This window comes from Rhea pennata, chromosome 11 (genome assembly GCF_028389875.1).
Source record: "Rhea pennata isolate bPtePen1 chromosome 11, bPtePen1.pri, whole genome shotgun sequence".
NCBI classification, from domain to species: Eukaryota; Metazoa; Chordata; class Aves; order Rheiformes; family Rheidae; genus Rhea; species Rhea pennata.
The window spans coordinates 16,647,363-16,668,011 of record NC_084673.1 but is presented as its reverse complement, the minus strand read 5'-3'; the positions used below and the strand labels follow the sequence as shown (position 1 = coordinate 16,668,011).

General features: G+C 45.0%; 1 protein-coding gene across 11 annotated transcripts in view; it reads left to right on the top strand.

The window, feature by feature from the left end:
* TMEM255A (transmembrane protein 255A) overlaps positions 1-19,942 on the top strand; it is a 31,427-nt gene extending 11,485 nt beyond the window's left edge. For 5 of the 11 annotated variants that reach the window (XM_062584785.1, XM_062584791.1, XM_062584787.1 and 2 more), the window contains 7 exons: positions 1,213-1,389; positions 5,719-5,808; positions 7,731-7,793; positions 8,778-8,866; positions 11,197-11,359; positions 12,712-12,855; positions 17,174-19,942. In XM_062584785.1, coding sequence (XP_062440769.1) covers positions 1,213-1,389; positions 5,719-5,808; positions 7,731-7,793; positions 8,778-8,866; positions 11,197-11,359; positions 12,712-12,855; positions 17,174-17,332 — 885 coding nt within the window. In that variant the 3' untranslated portion in view covers positions 17,333-19,942. Of the gene's footprint in view, positions 1-565; positions 605-1,212; positions 1,390-5,718; positions 5,809-7,730; positions 7,794-8,777; positions 8,867-11,196; positions 11,360-12,711; positions 12,856-17,173 lie in introns of those variants that run through there. The other 6 variants (XM_062584788.1, XM_062584793.1, XM_062584794.1 and 3 more) reach the window with 5 other exon arrangements.
* Positions 19,943-20,649: the final 707 nt, after the last annotated feature.

Here is a 20,649-nt window from a genome sequence, read left to right as displayed (position 1 = left end):
TGAAGGTTGCTCAGGGGCAAGGTGGGGGACCGTAGTGCAGCTGCCTGTCCCTCCAGCCTGTCCAGCTCCCCCAGCACTGCTACATGCTTTTGCAGCAGTGGAGCTGCCTTCGTGGAAAGGCTCAGGGATCAAATAGCAGGCTGTGCTGCCAACCGAGGCTAAGACAAATTGGCTGAGCTGCAGAGGTTGTCTGGATAAATTCCTGCTTCTGCTAAAGCAGAGGCTGGGCAGTGCTGTGCTGCTCTGCCCTTTGCTTTTCAAATAATGTGCTGCCTGCAGAGCAGAGCAATGGCAGGAGGGAGGGGGTGAGGCAGACTCGGAAGGAGAGGAAGACTTCTCTTCTCATGGTCAGGCAGGGCCCAGGGTGGGGGGGGTCCTTTTTTTTTATTATTATTAGTTTTTTCTTCCCTGGCTGTGCAACGGCTGTTTGTCCCATTTCTTCTGTCTTAGCAGGATTTCCAGGCCTCTTGCTCATCATGTACTAGCAGCATATCGGTCAGATTGCGAAGTGATCTTATTATGCCAATCCTGCGTCCTTCACAGGACTGCCTGTAAATGACAGCGTGACTTGGACCTGACTTGTTTGCTTTCTAAAAAGCCCTGGGTATCTAGAGTTTATTCTTTTCATCTCTGTATCATTTTGTGCCCCTTCCTGCAGAGCACGCATGATGAGCTTTGCGAGGATTGCATCACAGCCTTCTAGGATTGCAGGCTAGCGTGTCTCTGCACTGACAGCAGAGAGGGCATCGAATAGCCATCGCTGACTGTCTCCTCACTTTATTCTTGTCTCCTTCTTACCCAGGAGCACTCAGTTTTGCAGTGGCATTTTTTTCTCCATTACATGTTTCTATAATACCACTGGCAGTACAGAATTCTCTTTTAATTCCTGTGAGCTTCCCAGTGCACTAGTTCGGTAAATGGATGTTGCTTGTTACTCAGTCACCCCTTAGTGATGGCAGGAGGAGCTAGATGCAACTTGTGCAGCTGTGCTCTCATGCACGTTTTCCCCATAACCTGGCTGAGGAATCAACTGAGCCCGTTTGGCTAAAGTGTGAAATAACCTGAACTGCCGCCTCTTAATTCTCTCCTGTCTGCTGACAGAAATAGACCTCTCTCCTTTCCCCACCCCAGTGTATTGGCTTTCACGCCATGCGTCTGCACTTCCCATTTGTCAAAGCCAGGGAAAGTTTTCAGCGGAGTTTGTTCCTCCAGAGACGCTGGCTGCCCGCGCAGACACAACCCAGACTGTGTGCCGGCGTTGCAGGCGGTTGTGATTTATACGGGAGCTACGTGGTCAGCAGTTTTCACATGACAAGTCAGCGTTTTGCGTGGCTTCGGAACAGTCATCCCTGCCATGGAAAAGTAATTACCAACAGCTTCACAGCCCAGGTATTACTGGAGTGTGGCCCAAAGGGAACTTCTGACCAGAACACTTCTGTTTTATGGTTCTTATGTTATCCAAACCAATTTGTCTTTTTGTGTCTCAATTCTGTGCTGAGTAACTGATTTTGGTGGGAATTACATGCATTAAGACAAATAGCTAGTATAACATGGCTTTTAAAAGGAACTTGTGCTTGTAGCAACAGTTTTGTCAACTCCAAGTCAAAAATCAGGTTGACAAATCATGAGATTAGTTGAAAAATATGGGATTTTTAACATGTGTTTGTATGTTTTAATTTGCCTTCTCATTTTCTTTAATGTCTTGTAAATTTTCAGTGTTTGATTGGTTCTCAGGCTTTTTTTTTTCCTCCGAGATTGAGAAAATCTTGCTTATGTAAAGTTTGCAAACCCATTTCTGACACCAGATCCTTAGATTCTAGTGCAGGTAAAGCCGTTATGAAAATATCATCGTTAACTTTGTTTCTTTTTATGCAATCATATCCTCAGCTCATGTCTACAGGGGGGTAAACAGAACAGATAACCTGGCGTATATCCTTGGTGTTTAGCTCACTTCCCACCTCCAGGAGTCATGCTACTTAGGGAGAAGACCCTTTTTCGAGCATGTATAAGACAAAGAAGTACAGAGGAAGGCCGAAATTTGTACAGAATAACTGAGGCCATAAAAGCCATTCCTTGCGCAGAGACTGTAAGAAGCTGTGCTTTCTCCCATTTTGTGGTTTCACTGGTTGTGGCAGTGGATTGGTGCAACTGTTATAATTGATAGTGCAATTTGTATTCCAGACAAGGGCATGAAATGGATCTGAGCGGGGAGGAAATGCTAGCGTTGATAGCTAATAGAAACAGCAGATTCCCAGCACAGGACCTGATACTCTGCAATAGCAGCTTGTTGCTAGTGACAGTAACTTGTTTATATGCTCACCGGATTAATGTTACAGTCTGCTCTAACTGCTGCTGCAGTTTTTATTTGCAGTGGGGCAGTGGAAGTCTTGGATACTTTGCTTCATCTAGAAAACTGCTTTATTTTCTCCTTTTTTGAAGCTAATGGAAATGAGCGATTGTACGGGGGCTGTTCCCATTGCCCCAGGTGAGCCCTCCTGCACCTCCACTGCTGCTGCTCCAGTTGGCCTGGTCTGTACGTGGATGTTGCTGGAGGCTGGCAGGGGCTGCCCTTGGTTCCTCGGGTGCTGACTGTGGGATGCAGAAACATCCCCTTTCCCCTCTCTTCCCCCTCTGCCTTGCGCTCGTTTGAGCCCCTTTGTTCAGTTTCTTTGGCTCCTCTCCTTGTCTTACACTCTTGTTCCATCTCACGCCTCTCTGCCTCATTACCTTCCGTTTTTCTCTTAAATTGTCCTCTCTGATCTTGTATCATTCAAATGTGTGGTAGCACCTCGAGTCAGCTGCAGGTCCTGCCTTTGCCAGTCTCCTGCCTTACGGGTTTTGATGCTGGCCTTGCTCAGGCTGCTCCACTTGCAAGTTTGGCTAACAAGGCATCTGGCGGGGCGTGCTCATTACTCCGCTCGCAGGCAGCGGCTCCCCGGAGCAGGGCTGCGTCCTGGGAGTAGAGGGGTGACAGCTGCCTGCCCTCGCCTTTGTGCGCGCCCTGCCTGCGGAGCTGTCTCGGCGGCGTGATCAAAGCGAACCGAGCGGCGCTTCCCTGTTCTGCTGCCGTCAGAGTCCCCTGCGGTGCAGCCTGAGCGCCTTGATCTGTGGCTGGCTGCCTGTTCGCTGGCTCGCGGATCTCTCCACCGCAGCCATTTGCATCATCTTGCTGCTTTCTTCCAGATCAAGGAAGCACTGGTTATGGTGCAAGCTGTTATTTGGTAATATTGGTCCAGCAGATGGACAAATTCTGGCTCTTGGTCTGCTTTCATGTGGGCAGGATGGACACAAATGTGTCCAGACCCCAGCCTGGGTTTTTGCTCCCCACGGTGCTGCTTCCTCAGTTTCTGTAGTTGATCATGCCTCTATGAGACAACCTCCTGCGGCTGGTTCACATCATCTGCAGAGAGGGAAAAAGAAACCCCTGCTTCACCCCTGCCTTCTCTAGGGCCTTTGAGGATCTTCTGTTCTCCTTGTGAGCCACTTCAGCCAGTAGGAAAAAAAAAAAAAAAAACGGTGTTTCAGATAGAGAAATATCCTGTTTTTCTTCAGGATCATATTGACAGGCAGGGGCTTGCTGAGCCACTGCCTGCAAGTGCACAGCTGACCAGGGGGCCCGCAGCAAGGGGAGGAAGATAATGATGTAAGGTGATTTGGGTGAAAATGGTGTGGTTAACTTCAAATCCTGAGATACTTTAAAAATGCATTTAGATCCTTTCTGGCGTGTGTTTGCCAAGGGTTTTGGTTTGTCTTCCTGAGGACTTGATCTTTGTGTAGTGAAAGAAAATGAGATTTTTGGAGTGGCCTCGTAACTTCAGCACCTGGATTTCTGTAACAAATATGCCCCATACCAGGAGATGCAAGGTATCTGTCAGTGCTGGCCAGGCTAGTTGTTAGTGTGGTGTTTATATTATTATTTTTTACTATTGCTTGAAGCTCCTTTTTTTTAAAAAAAAAAAAATCACTTTTTTTGTTTGTGGAGAAGCCATTTTTAACAGCTGCCAGAGATCAGCAATTGAAGGCTGCATCACTAGAGTGAAAAACCACAGGGGGAAAACTCACTAAAGCTTTCAAGGGGAAGCTTCTCCTTTAAAGGAGATGCTGCTGTTCCCAAGCCATGTCCTTGTGAACCTGTTTATGGGGCTGCATTGTCTGAAAGGCAAAAGCTGGCTGCTGACAAAGTAATTCTGTCGCCCCGCAGTGACCCCCTTTTTTTGGTCTCCCTGTTCAGTGTCTCCCTTCTGTTCAGTTCCGGCAAACCCCTGATATTTAGCGCCCGGGACATAACACCGATGTTTTGTAGAGGACATTCATTCCTAGCACAAGGTGCAGTACCACAGTGGCTGATGCCAAGGAGGCCTCGCAGACGCTGGAAGTGAGTCACATTTGAATGCCACACTTACCTTCCCTCCACGAGCCTGTTAATACCCTCGGCAACGTTTTGGCAGGGTGGTGATGGGCACTGAGCTCTGCGCGTGAAGAGAGGTGGTCTGAAGTGTTTTGGCAGAGGCTGAGCTGCAGCGCAGGAGCAAGGAGAGGTCACATCAGCATTCATATGTGGTTCCTCCAACTGAAGGCTGCTGCTTACGTGGTGGTGGTGGGGTGTTTAGAGCAGGGAAGTGGGAGTAGAGGCTTCTCATTTCTTCTCATTTTGCATGTCTGGGTTGCAGATTGAGTACTCCTGTTTTTTTTTTTTTTTTTGGATGCTTTAGCCCTAATTTTACAAACTGGTAGGATGGGACTAGCAAAGGAGGATCAGGCACATCTGAATTTACTGCTTGAGCTAAAGATAGAGAGCTCTGTTCTTGCAGTCCCTCCGCGTTGGTAAGCCCTGTGGTCTGTCCCTGCAGCAACCCTTCAGGGCCTGGCTGTAGTTAAGCAGCACAGAGGAGCCTAGCTGGGCTGCAGCGAGGGTGTAGGCTGGCTTACGTTTCTGTGCATACAGCTGCATAAAAGCATTCTTTCCTGAATGTCCAGTCCCACCACAGGGGTTCCCATGCAACAAGGTCCTGTGTTCGTACAGCATGACCTATAGATGAGGAAGGGCACGAGAGAGAGAGAACATATTTTAGTCTGCTTGTCATGGGAATAAAACATGAGAGCCAGCTCTATAAATTCATGTTTGGCTGTTGAGGCAAACCCCTCTTATGGTATGACGGCTGTGCGCTCACCTCTTTCCCTGCCAGCTGAAGAAGTTCCTGCCCTTAATCCATCGTTGTGCTAGAGCTCAGCCCTAACAGTCCCTGAGGTTTTGTGGCCCTTGCTGGCTTCAGCAGAAGCTAGTGTGGCTCGTGGGCTGAGATAGTGAGCAGCTCTCGTGGCAGCTCTTTGAAGTGGAGGGAGAAGAGAAAAATCCTCCTTTTCAGGGAAGAGTTAAGCACAGCAGCAGCCGGGAGAGGAGGTATATCCACGGCCTAAGGTTAGCACCTGGGAATCATAAGTAAATTTATGTTACAGAATCAGTTCTCCAGAGATCCTGTCTGGCAAGATGCTGCTACTTCTGCTGCAATGCCTCTACCTCCACTTAAGGACAGACTTTCCTTTGAGACACAGATCCCATTGATGTCAATGAGACAAGTCTGTGCAGCCTGGGCAAACATTTGGGCCATTGATTGCTTGAGGGCTTATTGACTGTGGTTTATAAATCCTTGTGGAAAGGGCATGAAACACTTGGTTGTGGAGAGGCAGATGATACTTTGCTTTGTTTTCCTTTCTCAGCTCGTTGCATCGATTGTCTTCATCAGCTTTGGCGTCATTGCTGCTTTCTGCTGTGCCATAGTAGATGGAGTCTTTGCTGCCAGGCACATAGTAAGTGCTCCCAGGAGAACAAGGGTCCTGCAATACTTTTACTCGAGGAAGACAAGCATTGTGTCTGCATTCTACATCAGACCACATTACAGTTTACAAATATATGTCATATGCTGAATGCGGTTATAAATCAAAAACTTTAGAGCAATGTATCAGCTTTACAGAAAGATTTTTAAATAAGCAATTAAGCATTAAGATGTTAACCCTTTGTTACACACAGTATTTTTGTGTATGTTTTATGTTAGTAAATCTCAAAACTGCAACATATACTGTGATTTATGAGTATTGCAAAATGACAGTGTACAAACAAACATTCATCTTATTTTTGGTAGAAGTGGTTCTTAATGCTAATTGAACCACTGTATGTTGTAGTAGAGTAACACTTTCAGTCAGTTCCGAGTTTCCATTCAATGACTTAAAAAACCCAAAAAACTACTGCTTTGATGACGAGAACAGTGACATGCAAAAACCTCAGACTGTTAATATAAAAATAAAAAAAATCATAATTCCATTTCAAGTTTTAAATTGAAATGTGTAACTGCAAACATTTTTTTTTTCCTCCACATTTCTGCTGTTTGGTTTCTATTGTTTTATGAATTTTTAGTGAAATGGTATTAAAAAATAGATTTGAGGTTTATTTATAGTCAGAATGGAAAGGAATTTTGAAAAGTCAGTTACCCCTTCCATATGTCAGCTAGCTCTTTATTCTTCTGAGTAAAAGAGACTCCTCTTTCTTGCCTCTGAGTGTCCAAATGGTAGAAGGATGGACTTGAAGGCAGAATTTGCTGACAGGGGAAAGGGTAGCTCTGCTCAGCTGCGTGGTAGGTCGCCATCTGTCTGGGTGTGATGAGCAGGTCTTGGCCATTTCTGTCCCCCATTTCAAGGACATGTGAAACATTAGCTTTGATAAAAATGGGAAACTTTTTTTGACTCCTGGCTGATCCTGGCCATGAGTATGAGCTCTGCAGACTTGCTCTGTGATTTTAGATGCTGACCTCATGGGCTGGGTATCGGCATGAATTGGCACTTCCTCCCTGCCAGCCGCAGGGATGTTTGTGTGTCTGCAGCAGCGAGAGCTGTGCAGTTGGAATGACAAGGGCTCTGGTTTCTGCCTCTTGCTTAACGAACAGAATTTGGCCTCGCTTCACCTCCTAACCGTCCAAGAATGTCATCTCACTCGAGATGTGCTCCTGCCACACCAGCACATAGTGTTCCCTTTTGCCTGCTGCTGCTGTGGCTTGCCACCGTAAGTTTTGGATCAGGCACCCACAGAGCAAGTCTCACAGCTCACAGGAAGGGCCTTGAGCAAGGGTTTGTCCCCATGATGCATTAACCAGTGTGCCTAGGACAAGGGCAGCTACCACTGTCCTTGCTGATGCTGATACAAATTTAGTGTTGCTTTCTCTGAGGTTTTGGCCTGGGGTACACGTTTCCCCTAAGTGAGATTTTAATGCACGTTGTTTTGCAGGCTGAACTATTGATAATCTCCCAGAGATTTCCCATAATTTCCTCAAGAGCCCAGAAAGACAAATTTACCAACAATTTAATGACAGGTTGTTATGAGTCAGCATAAAGGACCCCCAGGAACATGTTGGCCAGCTCTGGGATGTGCCCGGGGAATGAGGAAAGGATAAATCAGTTCAGGGTAGCTGCTGTCACCCAAAGGAGGCCAGCCTGTTCCTCCCATGTTAACTTCAGTAAACATGTGTCTCAAAAGACCAGAGTTAAAAATTATCTGAGGCTGGGGGGGGAAGGAAGGGGCTGCCAGGTTACTGAAAAGTCACTGCATTCAGGTGCTGGTGTGAGAGCAGGGCGCTTCTGACTCTGACCCATCTCCGTTAGACGGACTGGCTGGCAGCATGGTTGCCCTTTCTGGTTTTGATCATAATGCAACGCTAAGTCTGGTACTTCTTCTTTGGCAGGACCTGAGGCCGCTCTACGCAGGACGATGTCAGTATTATTCCAAGAGTACAACCCCACCGGAGGTAAGAGCAGGTTTTACTACTCTGTCTCCTTGAAGAGCCTGGCTTTGTGTTGCTGGTGGAGAAACCAGCTGCTGGGCTGTTGCTGTAGTTCCCCAAAGTTCTGCGGATCAAGGAGATGGTGGGAAGCAGGGCCTGGGAGGGAGGGAGTGCTAGGAAAGTCAGTGTGGGTCTTGCTCCATATTTGGCACAACCATCCTAATGAAGGAGCTGGTAGAGAGGAGGCGATGGGAGAGGGGAAAATGCACCAATTTATATAGATCTTCAGCAATCCATACATTACAAGAGCAGCAGGATGGTGAATTGAGAGTCCAGACAACAGTAATTTCTAAGTGTATAAAGAGCATGCATCTTCATCCACACCTCTGCTGTCTTAATGGCTTCCCTAAAGAAGACAGGCAGGGGCAGCCATTCCTGACAGGTAGTGATAATGCATCTGTGGACATCTTTGACCGTCTTTGCTCTGTTCTGGGAGTTCCTCTGAGATTTTTCTCTCAGGTTTTGAATAACCACTATATTTCAAATTAAAATGTCTGTTTGAGGTGCAAAATAAGTACTGTCCAATGACATGGGTGGGGTCCGTTCTCTTTTGGGCCCTCCCACGTATACCTGAGCAGTACTACCCACAGGCAGACAACTGATCTCTTTACTTCAGCTGTTTGCCAACATGGGAATTTTTCTCTCAGGTAGCATCATCCTAGATCTGGTCTGTTTGTAAAAGTTGCACAACCCCCTTCCTATGCAAGTACATGCTTATTTGCATCTTCTCCATGGTGGGAGGAAGGGTGGGAAAAAGTGTCTTTATTCCTATGTAAATGTGTACTTCATAGGAGCTATATTGCCAGGTAAGGAAAGAAAAATCTGCCTGGGGCTAGTCTTGATACCAGTGCAAAATCTATACATCGAGCAGGCCAAATAGCAGCAGAAACTGTGTGGTGGTTGTATCCTCATGTGTATTCCCTATGTGTTTCTTCTGAATTCACACAGGCAATCTGTCACCCACAACGCCGTGCACCCTGCACACCCAAAATAAAAACCAACACCTGCTTCTGTTGTGACCTGTACAACTGTGGAAAGTGAGTAAGCTGAAAATACCATTCCTAGCCATGGGAAGAGCAAGCAGTGGTCATGCTGGTTTGCAGATGTTTGAATGGACAGGATAAGGCCCAAACAAAGTATTTATTAATAACAGCTGTTGTAGGAAGAGGATTTACATTGTGGTTGCTTGCTGCAAGACTCCCAGTCAAAGCGTGAGAAAGTAAGAGTAAAGGGGTCTATGAAGTACACTGAATTCACTCCAGCTGCATGTGAGCATGCTACAGGCCAGCCTAGCTGGAAGGGTGAAGAGGGCAGGAGTTCCTGGTACTTCTATTCTTGTTGTTTTCCCCAGCTTTTCCCCTGCTGAGAGTCCCTTGTTCTAACACTTTCCTTCTCTGTTGGCACCACTATTTCATTGAGGTTTATTTTGTTTCAGAAGATTGAAGGTATAAAAACTGGGATACTCTTCCTCATCTACATCACTGTATCGTCCCCCACCTCTGGTAGCAGGAAGGAAGGTCCCCAGGCTACTACTTACTGTACTTGATACATATTGATACTTATTATTATGACCTGCGTGTTCATAATCAGTTTCCTCTCTGCCCCATCAACGTCTTTCATGGTCACAAAAGGGTGAAAAGTGCACCAGTGCTTTGCAGAGGTGTCAGGAGGGTCATTACCAGTAGAACACCACAGCATGGTGATCACACTATCATTGAATCTGCCTGATGTGCCTAAGCTAACTGAGCTTGGAGCATGCACTGCAGCATGTCATTTGGAGGTTCTAATGTGTGTCAGCAGCCAATTAGTAAATTGATTTTCTTAGTGTTGTCTTTTGCCTAGAGCTGCTTAAGCCTTAATATCTCTGATAGCACTTGGTTTGACTGGCCCCACCACTGACTGTGGTGGAGGCTAGATCAAAGAATGCTGCTGGGGCAGGATAGTTTGCTGCACTGAGAAGAGCAATCCATGGTTTCTGGCCTGTAGGACTTTATTTCTGTGCTAACCACTACAGAGAGGTAAAGCTCATAGGTACCTTGGACAGTTTACAGAACACATTCCTGTTTACTATGTGAAGGGAGTAATGCACAGAGAAGTTACAGGAGTGACAGGAGTGGAAATACTTGTAACTGTTCCATATTGATCCTCTTTTGTTAATCAGGTTGGTTCATGGTTCTGCCTCTCACTTTCTCCTCTCTTACATCAGTTGTTATAATCTTAATTTTACCTGGTGCTACACAAATGATACAAAAAAAAAAAAGAAAGAAAAAAAAACCTGAAATTTAGTAATGACGAAAGGAAAATGGCTCTTGTGAAACGATGCAGGTTCCTGCAGGCCTTTCAGGGAGTCTGCTGGGGAGCTGAGCCTGGATCTCTTGGTTTCCAGGCTCCTACTTCTTGACCTTAAATATGAGCCAATTGTTCTCAGTTTTCTCAAAGGTCTTGTGTGGTTTGAGCCTCACTCCAAATGTGAGCTGAGAGATAAGTCATTCGTAAGCCCTTAGAATTGTTTGTTCCTGAGATGTATGTTTTCTGAAGGTGTATTTGCTGTAGTCCACTACATCTGATATATTACACTAAAAGCCAGCCTGTTTCCCCAAGTGGCAATCAGAGAGAAGTCATTAGTGAAGAATCCAGCTTTTAAGACTCTGGCCCACATATTGGCAAGAGCTACTCTCCCTATTCCAGAATAATGATTCATTTCTAAATATGATTCAGCTGAGTTTCTCTGTCTCTTTTCTTCATATGGAAAAGTTTAAAAGTGTGAGCAGAGGAACCTCTACCAGGGTCCCAAAGGTCCTGCAGTCCATGCCGTTATAGAGTTGCAAAGGGTGAATACTGGGAGCACGGAGGGCCAAGAAGGCCGTGTTTCGTGGCCATGTCCTGCTGCACCAGAAGACCAGCTGTGCTTTCCTGTACTCTTGTCGCACTCGGCTGCTGATGTCACTGTAAGAAGCTGCCAGTGTTGTGCCCCTAAGGGACAGCTGCTGTTTCTCTGGACATGGACTGGTTTCCCTGGATAATTCCCGGACTGATTTGTTAAACACCTAGGAAGCCTCTAGGATGAAGGCCTGGCTCTAAGGAGATTTCAGATAATAGAAATAAGGCAGATGCAGACTCAAGAGCATTTTGGCATTTGGAGGGCTTGCAGGACTAGTTTGTTTTGCAGATCAAGCTCTTCTACCACAGTCATGCAAGGAGATCTCAGATGCCTCAAGGATGTAATCTAGTAGGATCTAATCCCTTTTTCTCAGAAGCTAGGCCCAGGCTATCACTAAATTACAGAATGCATTTTACTGTCCAGTGCAATTGCTTAGATGTTACTGCGTGATGCATTTTTTTTTACTGTTACTGTTTCCAAATCCAGCAGAGTAGAGATCTCTGGAGGCTACTATGAATATATTGATGTCAGCAGCTGCCAGGACATCATCCACCTTTACCACTTGCTTTGGTCCGCAACAATTTTGAACATAGTGGGGCTATTTCTAGGGATCATTACAGCAGCGATACTTGGAGGCTTTAAAGACATGGTAAGATGGTACCAGTTTCTCTGTACATTAAAGGAAACAAAATAGGCAAATTAGTTGTTTTTTGTTTTTTGTTTTTGTTTTTTTTAAAGAGGACTCATGAAAACAGCTTTTGGTATTTCAAAGTAAATCATTTATGCATCACTGCAATCAGGCCAGGAAGAAGGACATGAAGTAACTGTAAGGAGAAAGTGAAGATGAGTCAGTTTTCTGATCTGATGTCAGCACTTGAACACAGTTAGGAAAGATGAATAGAAATGGGAAATTGCATTTTCAAAAGGAATTTTCTCAGAGGTGTTGGCAATGCCAGGATTAAAAATGAGCTGTTTCTTAAAAAATGATCTTCCTTTTCATGGCATTGACCTTTTGAAAGAAAATGACTGGCAGTGGTGGGTGCTCATGAGTTGATGATTTTATGGCAGTGGTAGAGTTCTGAGTTTTACAGTATTCTTAAACAGCCCTGTTTGGCTGAAACTCTCCATCTAGTTTCCTCATGGTGCAAAATCTGAGGAATTGAACTGGGGCTGAAACCAGATAAGTGATTTCGAGCTTCAGATGATGAAAGAAATGCTGTACTGACAACATGAGTTTTGAAATACTCTCACTCAGCCAGACTGTCTGTTACCTTCCATACGTTTTTGTTCAGCAGAGGACAAATCCAGGGGAAAATTGAGTATTCAATAGACAAATTTTGGGTTTCCAGTCAGTTCCCTTTGACTCATTTGGAATAATAAGATGCCCAGAAAAGGACATTTGTTGTCCTGATAATATATTTTTCTTACAAATAAAATCTGGACTCTTTGGCAAATGTGCCTTATTTCATAATTCTGAACTTTTCTACCTTTTTTTTCAAACCTCCCAAAATCTTCCCAAACAAAATAGGAGACATGTTCCCAGCAGTACATTGTGTTCTTTGAGATTTGGTCCACACCAGATAGCCTGTGAAACTGCAAAAAGGTGGACAGAAGTGTCTGTGTTCAAAAGGAGTTGAAATATGCTGATCTCAAAATTCAGTAAATAACAGAGTAATCAAAATCAATTGTTTCCTTCTGCTATTTTTGAAAATTCACTCTATAAACAGTCATTTTGTTTCAGTACTAGCATGCAGTGGGCTATTGCCAGGCTTGTTCTGGAGAGTCTAAAAGGGAACAACGGATGGCTAAAGAATAAATGACCTCAGGACTTGCCTGCTGCCTAAGGGGAGACTGGATTGCCCGTTGTTAATTCCGCAGAATTGGGCCCTAAAGAAACACACTGCTCCTTTAAATCATTTCTGCTTTCATTCAGCTGTCAGTTTTCTGTGACTCTGAAGAGGTCCTGTTTAGCAAGCTCAGATTCTCTTTTTGTTTTGACAGACTCCCTCCCTTCCTACACTGAACTGTACGGTTGAAAATGCACATCCTTCAGTATCTTACTATTCAAGGCCACAGGTGACATCTTACAACACCTACTACCACAGCACTCCTCATCTGCCTCCTTATTCCGCATACGACTTTCAGGTATGGAACAATGCAGGTTGTTTTCTTATTTAGCTACAGGGTTAAGCATAGCCTGGTCTGCAGATTCCAGAGGGCTAACTTCCCTTGTCGTTTACATAGCTAATTCTTCTGTTCGTGCAGAGAATACCAAATCTTTCCTACTAGCCACTGATCCTTGGCTGCATTCCCTCTTACTAAGAAAATGTTTTCCTGAGAGCTCATCTCTGAGGAGGAGGCAACAGAATATGCCACCTGCCTTCCTTGTCATTCACTGGTAGAGGCCACATTAAAAATAGGAAGTGCTTGTGGTACCCATGGCACTCTGAGGGCAGAGACAAAGCAAGATGTTCAGGTTCTAGTTTCTTTGAGACCAACTGCTCTGCTGCTGTGTCTGAGAGACAGACAAGCTTTTGGAATTAGGGTCTTTGAGTTTCTGAAGACATGTATGTGATTGAGAAGTTCTGTTTTTTCCACATACTTCAGCTGGTCTAAGAAAAGATCCAGTAGCAACCTGCAAATCTAACCTCAACTGTAATTCACACCTTTCTCATCTGAGTTATGGAGCAGTGCAGTTAGAAACAGTGTGATTTGAACTTTGCTGTCAGCTTCTGAGATTTTGCTTTTTGAAGCAGATGGCAAGTTCCTACATCAGCTTTTCTGCCAGGTGGATGTTATGGTGGTAACAGTGATTTAACACATCATACCTTTTCTTTACAACCATTGTGGCTGGAGATTCTTGGACATCAGCTGAAAGATCTCTAAGAGCCACAGAGCTGTAAACTAATAAGCTCCTTCCTCAGAGCCATGCCCTATGGGTAACTTGGATCTAAACCTTTCTGTCTTCACTGATAGTGGCTCAGGACAACACTGTTGTCAGGGTCTCCTGGAAAGGTTTGAACATTTCCAATGTCAGAATTTCCAGGACTTGTTTATACAGGTTCGTGACCTATCTTTGATATTAGTGTAGCCTGGGACTATCAAGTGTGTTGTATAACTTTATACAGTTACAAAGAAGCCAACCATAGAGTGTACCAAAACAAGCTCTACTGCTAAGCTCTCTTGTCAGACACTCAGCTTATAATAACCACTGTTTAACTCTGAGTTTGTCTGTACTGAACCAGCAGAGAGCTCAGCATGAGTGGATCTGCTCTGCTTTTCAACTAAACGGACTACTAGGGCTCCCCTAGTGCTTATATCTCAGCTGGCCGGATAAAAGGTAGTTGACTCTCACTGTTCTCTCTGCAGTGGTAACAGACAGGTTTGGGCTTGGGAATTGGCACAAAAGCTGGGTGTAATGCAAGGTAATCAAAATTTAAAGTAGCCAACTTCCACTTTCAAAGCCAGTTGCAGTCTGAGCCCTACTGATGCTCCAGGAAGCATGAAGGCCTGCATGAAAGCGTTAACTGAGTGTCGGGGCACAGAGAATTCCCCCCCTCTCCCCGCCTTTGATGTTGGCGCAGTTAGAGGCTGTAGCTGCCTGAGTCCAAGGGCAGAGTCTTTGCTGGTAACAGCTGTTGTGAAGAAAGGTAGAAGAAAGCACTTGCCGTTCCTTGCTCTTGGGAACTGCTTTTAAGCTGAGCTTCACTGCTGGTCCCCACATGCACTGCATTGTAGCTGTGCAGCAGCTACATCTGTGCTTGGTCCTGCCTCCATGAGTCTGACCCTGACCTGGACCTACCAGCTTGGCTTCCTGGCCTAACCTCAGACTTGCATCATTACTATGAACTTGCTGGGTGATCAGTGGACTGTGTCTGACCCTGACCCCTGACTCTGGCCCTGATCTTGACCCAAACTTGCCGCTCTGCATCTCAACTCCTTGTTGGCGGTGTCGCTGCTTGTTGCCTTATTGTACTCTGCTCCCAGCTCACCTTCTCTTGTGGAGCTGCTGGGCCTCACCACTCCCTGATGGTTAACACAGGTGGGGGCCAGCAGTAATGCTTGAGTGTAAAAGCAATTCCCAAGGGCAAGGAAAACCAGCCCTTGCATTTAGCTGTCTTCACAACAGCTCTTATCGGCAAAGGAGCTGACCTTGGTCTCAGCTGGCTAAACTCCTCAACTTAGCCAACTCCTAGATGGGGGTTGTGCTCTGAGTGCTGACACAGAGGCCTCTGGAAGGGAAACTCTTTTCTTAGCCTTACTCTGTGATCTTAGCAATGTCTGAACCGCCCTGACCACCTTCTCATGTGTTGCTTCCCGTGTCTTATTGAGTGGAACCAACCTTTTAAAGGTTGCATTCCCTCTTGCAAGAGCTTAGCCAGTTCACACCGCTCCCCAGTCATTCTACTCATCTGTCCCAGGGGAAAACAAAAAAAAACTGAAAAACTCCAGAATTCCTAGGAATATTTGTACTTGTGCAAAATCTTTGCTTTCACACAACTTCAAAATGACAGAGCCAACCGTGTGGGTTTGGAGGCACACAAGCCGGCTGGTGTTGGAAAAAGAGTCGGACACCGTTAGTGTTTGTGCGGTACCTGGATTCTCGTGGCTGATGACGTGGCACCTCGCTGAACAGAACCGTTCGTGGTGCCAAAGGCAGCAAGCCTTTCCAGTGGGCCTAGACGGGGACGTGGCAGGTGGTTCTGGTGAACGTAGTGGCCCGTATATTATTTCTTGCTCTGTCTGCGTGGTTTGGTGGCCAGGGGACAATCAGCTGAAAAAGTTTTGGTCCTCGAACATTTTGACTTCTGCAGGTAGTGAGCAAAGTTTGGCACTGCAAAGTGAATTCGGGTGAGTGGCTTCATCACAGCAGTGGCCTCTTCTGCCTTTTATTCCCTTTGGTAAGAGAAGAATTCGGGCGCAGCCTTTCCCGCGGCCAGCTTCATTAATAAACCAGGCTGCCATCCGAAGCCAAAGCAAGTCTGGCCTGCTCTGCCGCGGCGACAAAGCCGGCTCTCGGCGAAGGCTCGCGGCTGTTGCTAGGCAGCGACACACGGGCGCCTTGTAGCGTTTCAAACCCAAGGCTGCGTTCGCTACCTGCTGTCGAAAGCTGAGCCCGCTGCGGCGATACCGTTCCAGACGCCTTCGCTGTCTGGAGGCTCTCGGCGACGGGGCTTGGCGGGAGTTGGGGGATGAGGGAAGGCTGCTGTTATCTAAATGGGAGCGAGAACGATTTCTAAGGCTTTCTTTCTGTTGGACTCCTACGTGACCAAGCCAGGCCTTCACTGATTAGGTATCTGCTTATTAAACTGTAACAGATCAGCTTTAGAGAAGTGACATATTTAAAAAAACACAAATGCTGTTTGAAAACAGTCTGTTATTACTGCAGAATCAGTCATTCCCCATCCCCCCGGACAGAACTGCGGAGTCACCTCCCACCCCCTGCGCTGCCTGCAGCTCAGCCTCGCGCGTGCGGACGCCCCGCTCCGGCGCCGATCCCGCGGCGTGCGCTCCCACGCGCTCGGCGGCGCAGCGCGGATCCTCCTCGCCGCTGCGTTTCTGTCAAGGCTTTATGCTGGGCGCGTTGCGGGTCCGCGGTCCGTGCCCGCAGCGCGGGAGGTGGACGAGTCCGAGGGGGGCGCGGAAGCCGCGCGGCGCGCCGGCGGTGGGACCGAGTGCCTTCCAGACGCCGTTCCGCAGGCGGCCCCTCGGCGCGGCCGCGTGCCGCAGCGGGGAGCGCGCCGTGGCTCGGGCGGGTGATCGTCAGGAGTGAAAATACAGCTGTAGCGGTCAGAGGAGTGAATGAGGCCGTGTCTCCTTATGTATGCAGAGCTCATTAGTCTGGCCTGTTTCTGGACAGCGTACAACGTGTTCACAGGTTTCTGATAGCGCCGGTGTCGTATGGCTTAAGACTTCAGACCTAGGGTGTTTTTGATAGCGAAGATATTTCGGAGAGCTGACATTAATTTTCAGGCATACACAAATTTTATTTCTCCATCTTTTGAAGCTTTTTGCTAACTGAAGGAATACATTATTTTGTTGTCGTTAACTTGCATTTTTTTAAATTAGTGATAAAGAGAAAAGGTGGTACAAAAATAAATTATCTGCAGCTTAATCATTGTTGCCACAGGCTGATATGTGAAACCCAAGATGTGAAACTAATCTGCATTCAATTGTCCAGCCTCTATGAAATGCAGCAGGTAAACAGCAGAAGTGTAAGGAATCCTGTGCAAAACTGTTACCTACAGACTGTGCTTACCTCAAATACAGCAAGATATTTGTAAACTTATTTGTATGTGCATATGTTTTCCAGAATTGAATCTTGAAATGTTAATAAAATTTTACTGCTTGGAAATGAAGTATTGATTTACCACTGTCCTTTTAAATTAAGCAAAACCTAATGCTTTTAAGGCTCTTCTTCAAATGTGGTGTTGACAACAGTCATCTTGCTTTCTCCCTGCAGCATTCCAGTGTGTTTCCAGCTTCTACTCCTTCTGGCCTTTCAGATGACCCTCAGTCAGTGTCACCATCTCCCAGCTATATGTGGTCCTCTAATGCACCGCCTCGTTATTCACCACCATATTTTCCACCTTTTGAAAAGCCACCACCTTATACACCATAAAGAATGGAGAAAAGAAGAAGGAAATATTTGCCATTGAAATAATTGCGAACATTTTGTATTTATATTTCACTGTGGGAGGGAACGGGAGGATAGATAAAGAAGAGAATTGCAGATGTGGATACCAGATTGGACTGCTCTTTCTGCAAGACTTATTTTAGAGGTTTAACAGCTGGATATGGGGAAGGAGACATATTGCTGATGTTTCAGTGTTGATGAGTAACGAGTGACCTAAATTCCAGACTCCGTGTTCTACAGTGAGGTTCTCGTTTTTTAATAAAGTGATACAATGTACATGATATATTGTGGTCTGCCTTGCTCCATCTTGAGCCAAGCTGAGGTAAGGGTAGCCAGGATCAAATAGTTGCCCTGCTTAAGGTGATGGTGCTTGCAGACAGCTCAGTTTGATGCTTGCTTCATTTGACCTTTGGCTTTCAGTTGTTGAGGGGGCTGCAGGACCTAGCTCAGGTCGCTTGTTGGTTGCAGGCTGCGCACACACACAGGGAGGTTCTAGTAGGAGCCAGGACAGTTTCTCAAACTGTAGCACTATTACTGACAGAAAGAGGTAACGTCATGGGATATTTTCATGTGTATCAGAGCAGGACAGTTGGAATATTGCTTTTTTGAGGGGTAAACATTAATAGGAAATCTGGTTTATTTCAGGATGCTTCCTAAGATGGGAGGTGAAATGCGGTTAGATGTCCTCCTCAGAATTCTTGTATAAATAATGCTGAAGTCAAATGTTTTGGGTGGTTGCACTGCCTAAATTTTCCTTGTATTGCTATAAAGAGCATCAGGAACTGCACAGGTCACTGAAACACAATGCAGTGAAGACACTTTATTTTTCCTTCTATTTGGTTGGGAATTTTTTTTAAGACTAATTTTAACTTTTTTAATGGATTGAATCAGCATCCTGAATAAGCACTGTTTTTGTAGCTATATTATGGGCTGCACATAGGGAACTCCCACTGCTAGTTCTCCAGGATGCAAGTCTCACATGGATAAAATTCAATACCATGTAATGTAGGATGAAGCTGATAGGAATTTGCAATTATTGTTGTGACTTTCATTTAATCTTCAGCTGATGACTGCGCTGACTGGTCTAGATTCGAACGGATTTTGCATGCATCCTGCGTAACAAAAAAGAGGTCAGCTTTGTTACATGACACGGTGTCCTGTAAAGTGTGGTGCTGCTCCAGGAAGTGATTTCAGATGACAGCTTTCAGATCTGAGCTGCTCAGCCTGAGCATTCTCAACTCTGCTTACTTCAGGGCTAAAAATTGGTATTTCACTCATTTCCAGAAGATTTGATTTCCTTTGCATCAGATCGTTGACTCTAATGCTAAATGTCTACATTTACATTCGACCTTGATACAGACAAAAAGGTACCTAAGAACTAAGTGGCTTTTGGAGTCTAAAAATGGTTTACATGCTAGGAAAAAAACAGCTGGATTCTAAAAATGGTTTACATGCTAGGAAAAAAACAGCTGGATTTTGAATTGCAATCTCTCTGTACTTGTAATCCTAACAAATTTGAGATTCTGTCAGAATGAAAAATAAGCACTGCAGTCCCTGATCTCACTTTTCAAAGTACACCCACACTTTACAATGCTGTTTTTAATCCTGTGCATTTGCAAGCCTTTATGTTATGTGTTAACCTTATCATTCCACTGTCAAATACAAATCAGTGTATTAATAAAGGATGACACTGTTTATCCAGAAGCAAACGTGTAACGTTTCTCCAACAATGAAGACAAATAAATGGCTGGAGACAGTAATACAACTCACAGGATTTAAAGCAGTAACGTATGCAGAACATCCTAGTAGCTTTTTTTTTTTTTTTTTTTTTTGATTGTTGAAGTACAGTGCCTATAAATTTGGGTACTGGAAATAATTAATATACTAGAACTTCATCCTTTTTATATTACGTTTGCCTGAGTTAGATCTTGTTAAGAAGATTATGTGCTATTTAAAATAGGCAACACTTCTCTTGATAAATCTCCCCACAAAAACTAGAATTTGGAGGGCACATTAATTTCTTAGTAACAGAAAGCCTTTTATTGGTATATCTTGGAAGTAACAGTCCTGTCTCACTTCTGACAAACACACACTAAACTATTTGTGCCTGTCTATTAAATAGGGCTGGAAGGACAGGAGGACACCACAGGACAGGACTTGCAGCATACTGGTGAGAAGCCGAGTAGAATTTCTGAGGGGAGCACAACTTAGTGGCAAGGAAATAATAAGGAAATGGTTTTGTCATTGTTTTTCACTTGACAGAAGTACTAACCTTAGGAAGTTACACAAATTCTTTTTTTCTTCTCTCTAATCAATCTAATCTAAGGCATTCTAAGGACTCTTTAAGCAAACATTACATTGCTGCTTTAAATTCAAAGGACAATTCCATTTTTACGTTTAAAATAATACGGGGGGGGGTGTCTGTTCAATGACCTGTTTCCTTCTGCTTGAGTAAAACTAAACATTTAGTGTAAATGCAATATTCTGCACTGTATCCATTATTTCTTATGAGCATATAAAGATTGTGACTCATGTACCCTTTTATTACTTTACCAAAGTTAAATAAATTGTGTGAATTTTGTAAACATTTACAAATTGCATTTTACATCTTAGCAACTTTCCTATGTTTTTACAAGCATTTTTAGTGGCAGTTGCAGAATTTCAGTGTAATAATGGCATGCATTAAAAACAATCAAAAAAAAAGCTGTATTTGCTATATTGGAAACCAGTGCTTCTCCTAGGAATAGTTACAAAGACATGCTGCTCTGAGTTGTGTTTCACAAAGCCCCAGCTGCCCCCGCACTTCGCAGTTCGGCAGGCTTCCCCGCAGAGCGGGCACCTCGCTCCAGCCAGGCGGTCCACGCACTGCTGCTCTGCAACAGCGAGGCCCTGCTTTAGCCCCAACCACAAAACACAATCTCACGGTTTTCTTTATTCAGTGCTGCCACTGCAGATTTTTACTGCTCAATTTCTGCTTAACGCTGGCGCGTCTCGTTTACTTACTTTCACGTTGACTGTATTACTTTGGGTGTATTTTTGTCTTGACCTTCTCAACTGCTATTTGATGTTAGCAGAAGTAGGTGGAAGCCCCAGGCCAGGGAACTAAACATATCCAAAATATCATTTGTATATGTTACTCATTAAACTGTATTCCCTACCTATAATCATATCCCTAGTTGTGATCAGAAGTAACCTAAGTTTCTATGTGTTAGTCAAGGTTCAACAGAATTTAACCATTCCAAGTCATAACCAGTTACCGACCCAATTAAGAATATGAACCGTAACAATGAGTTAGTGGAAAT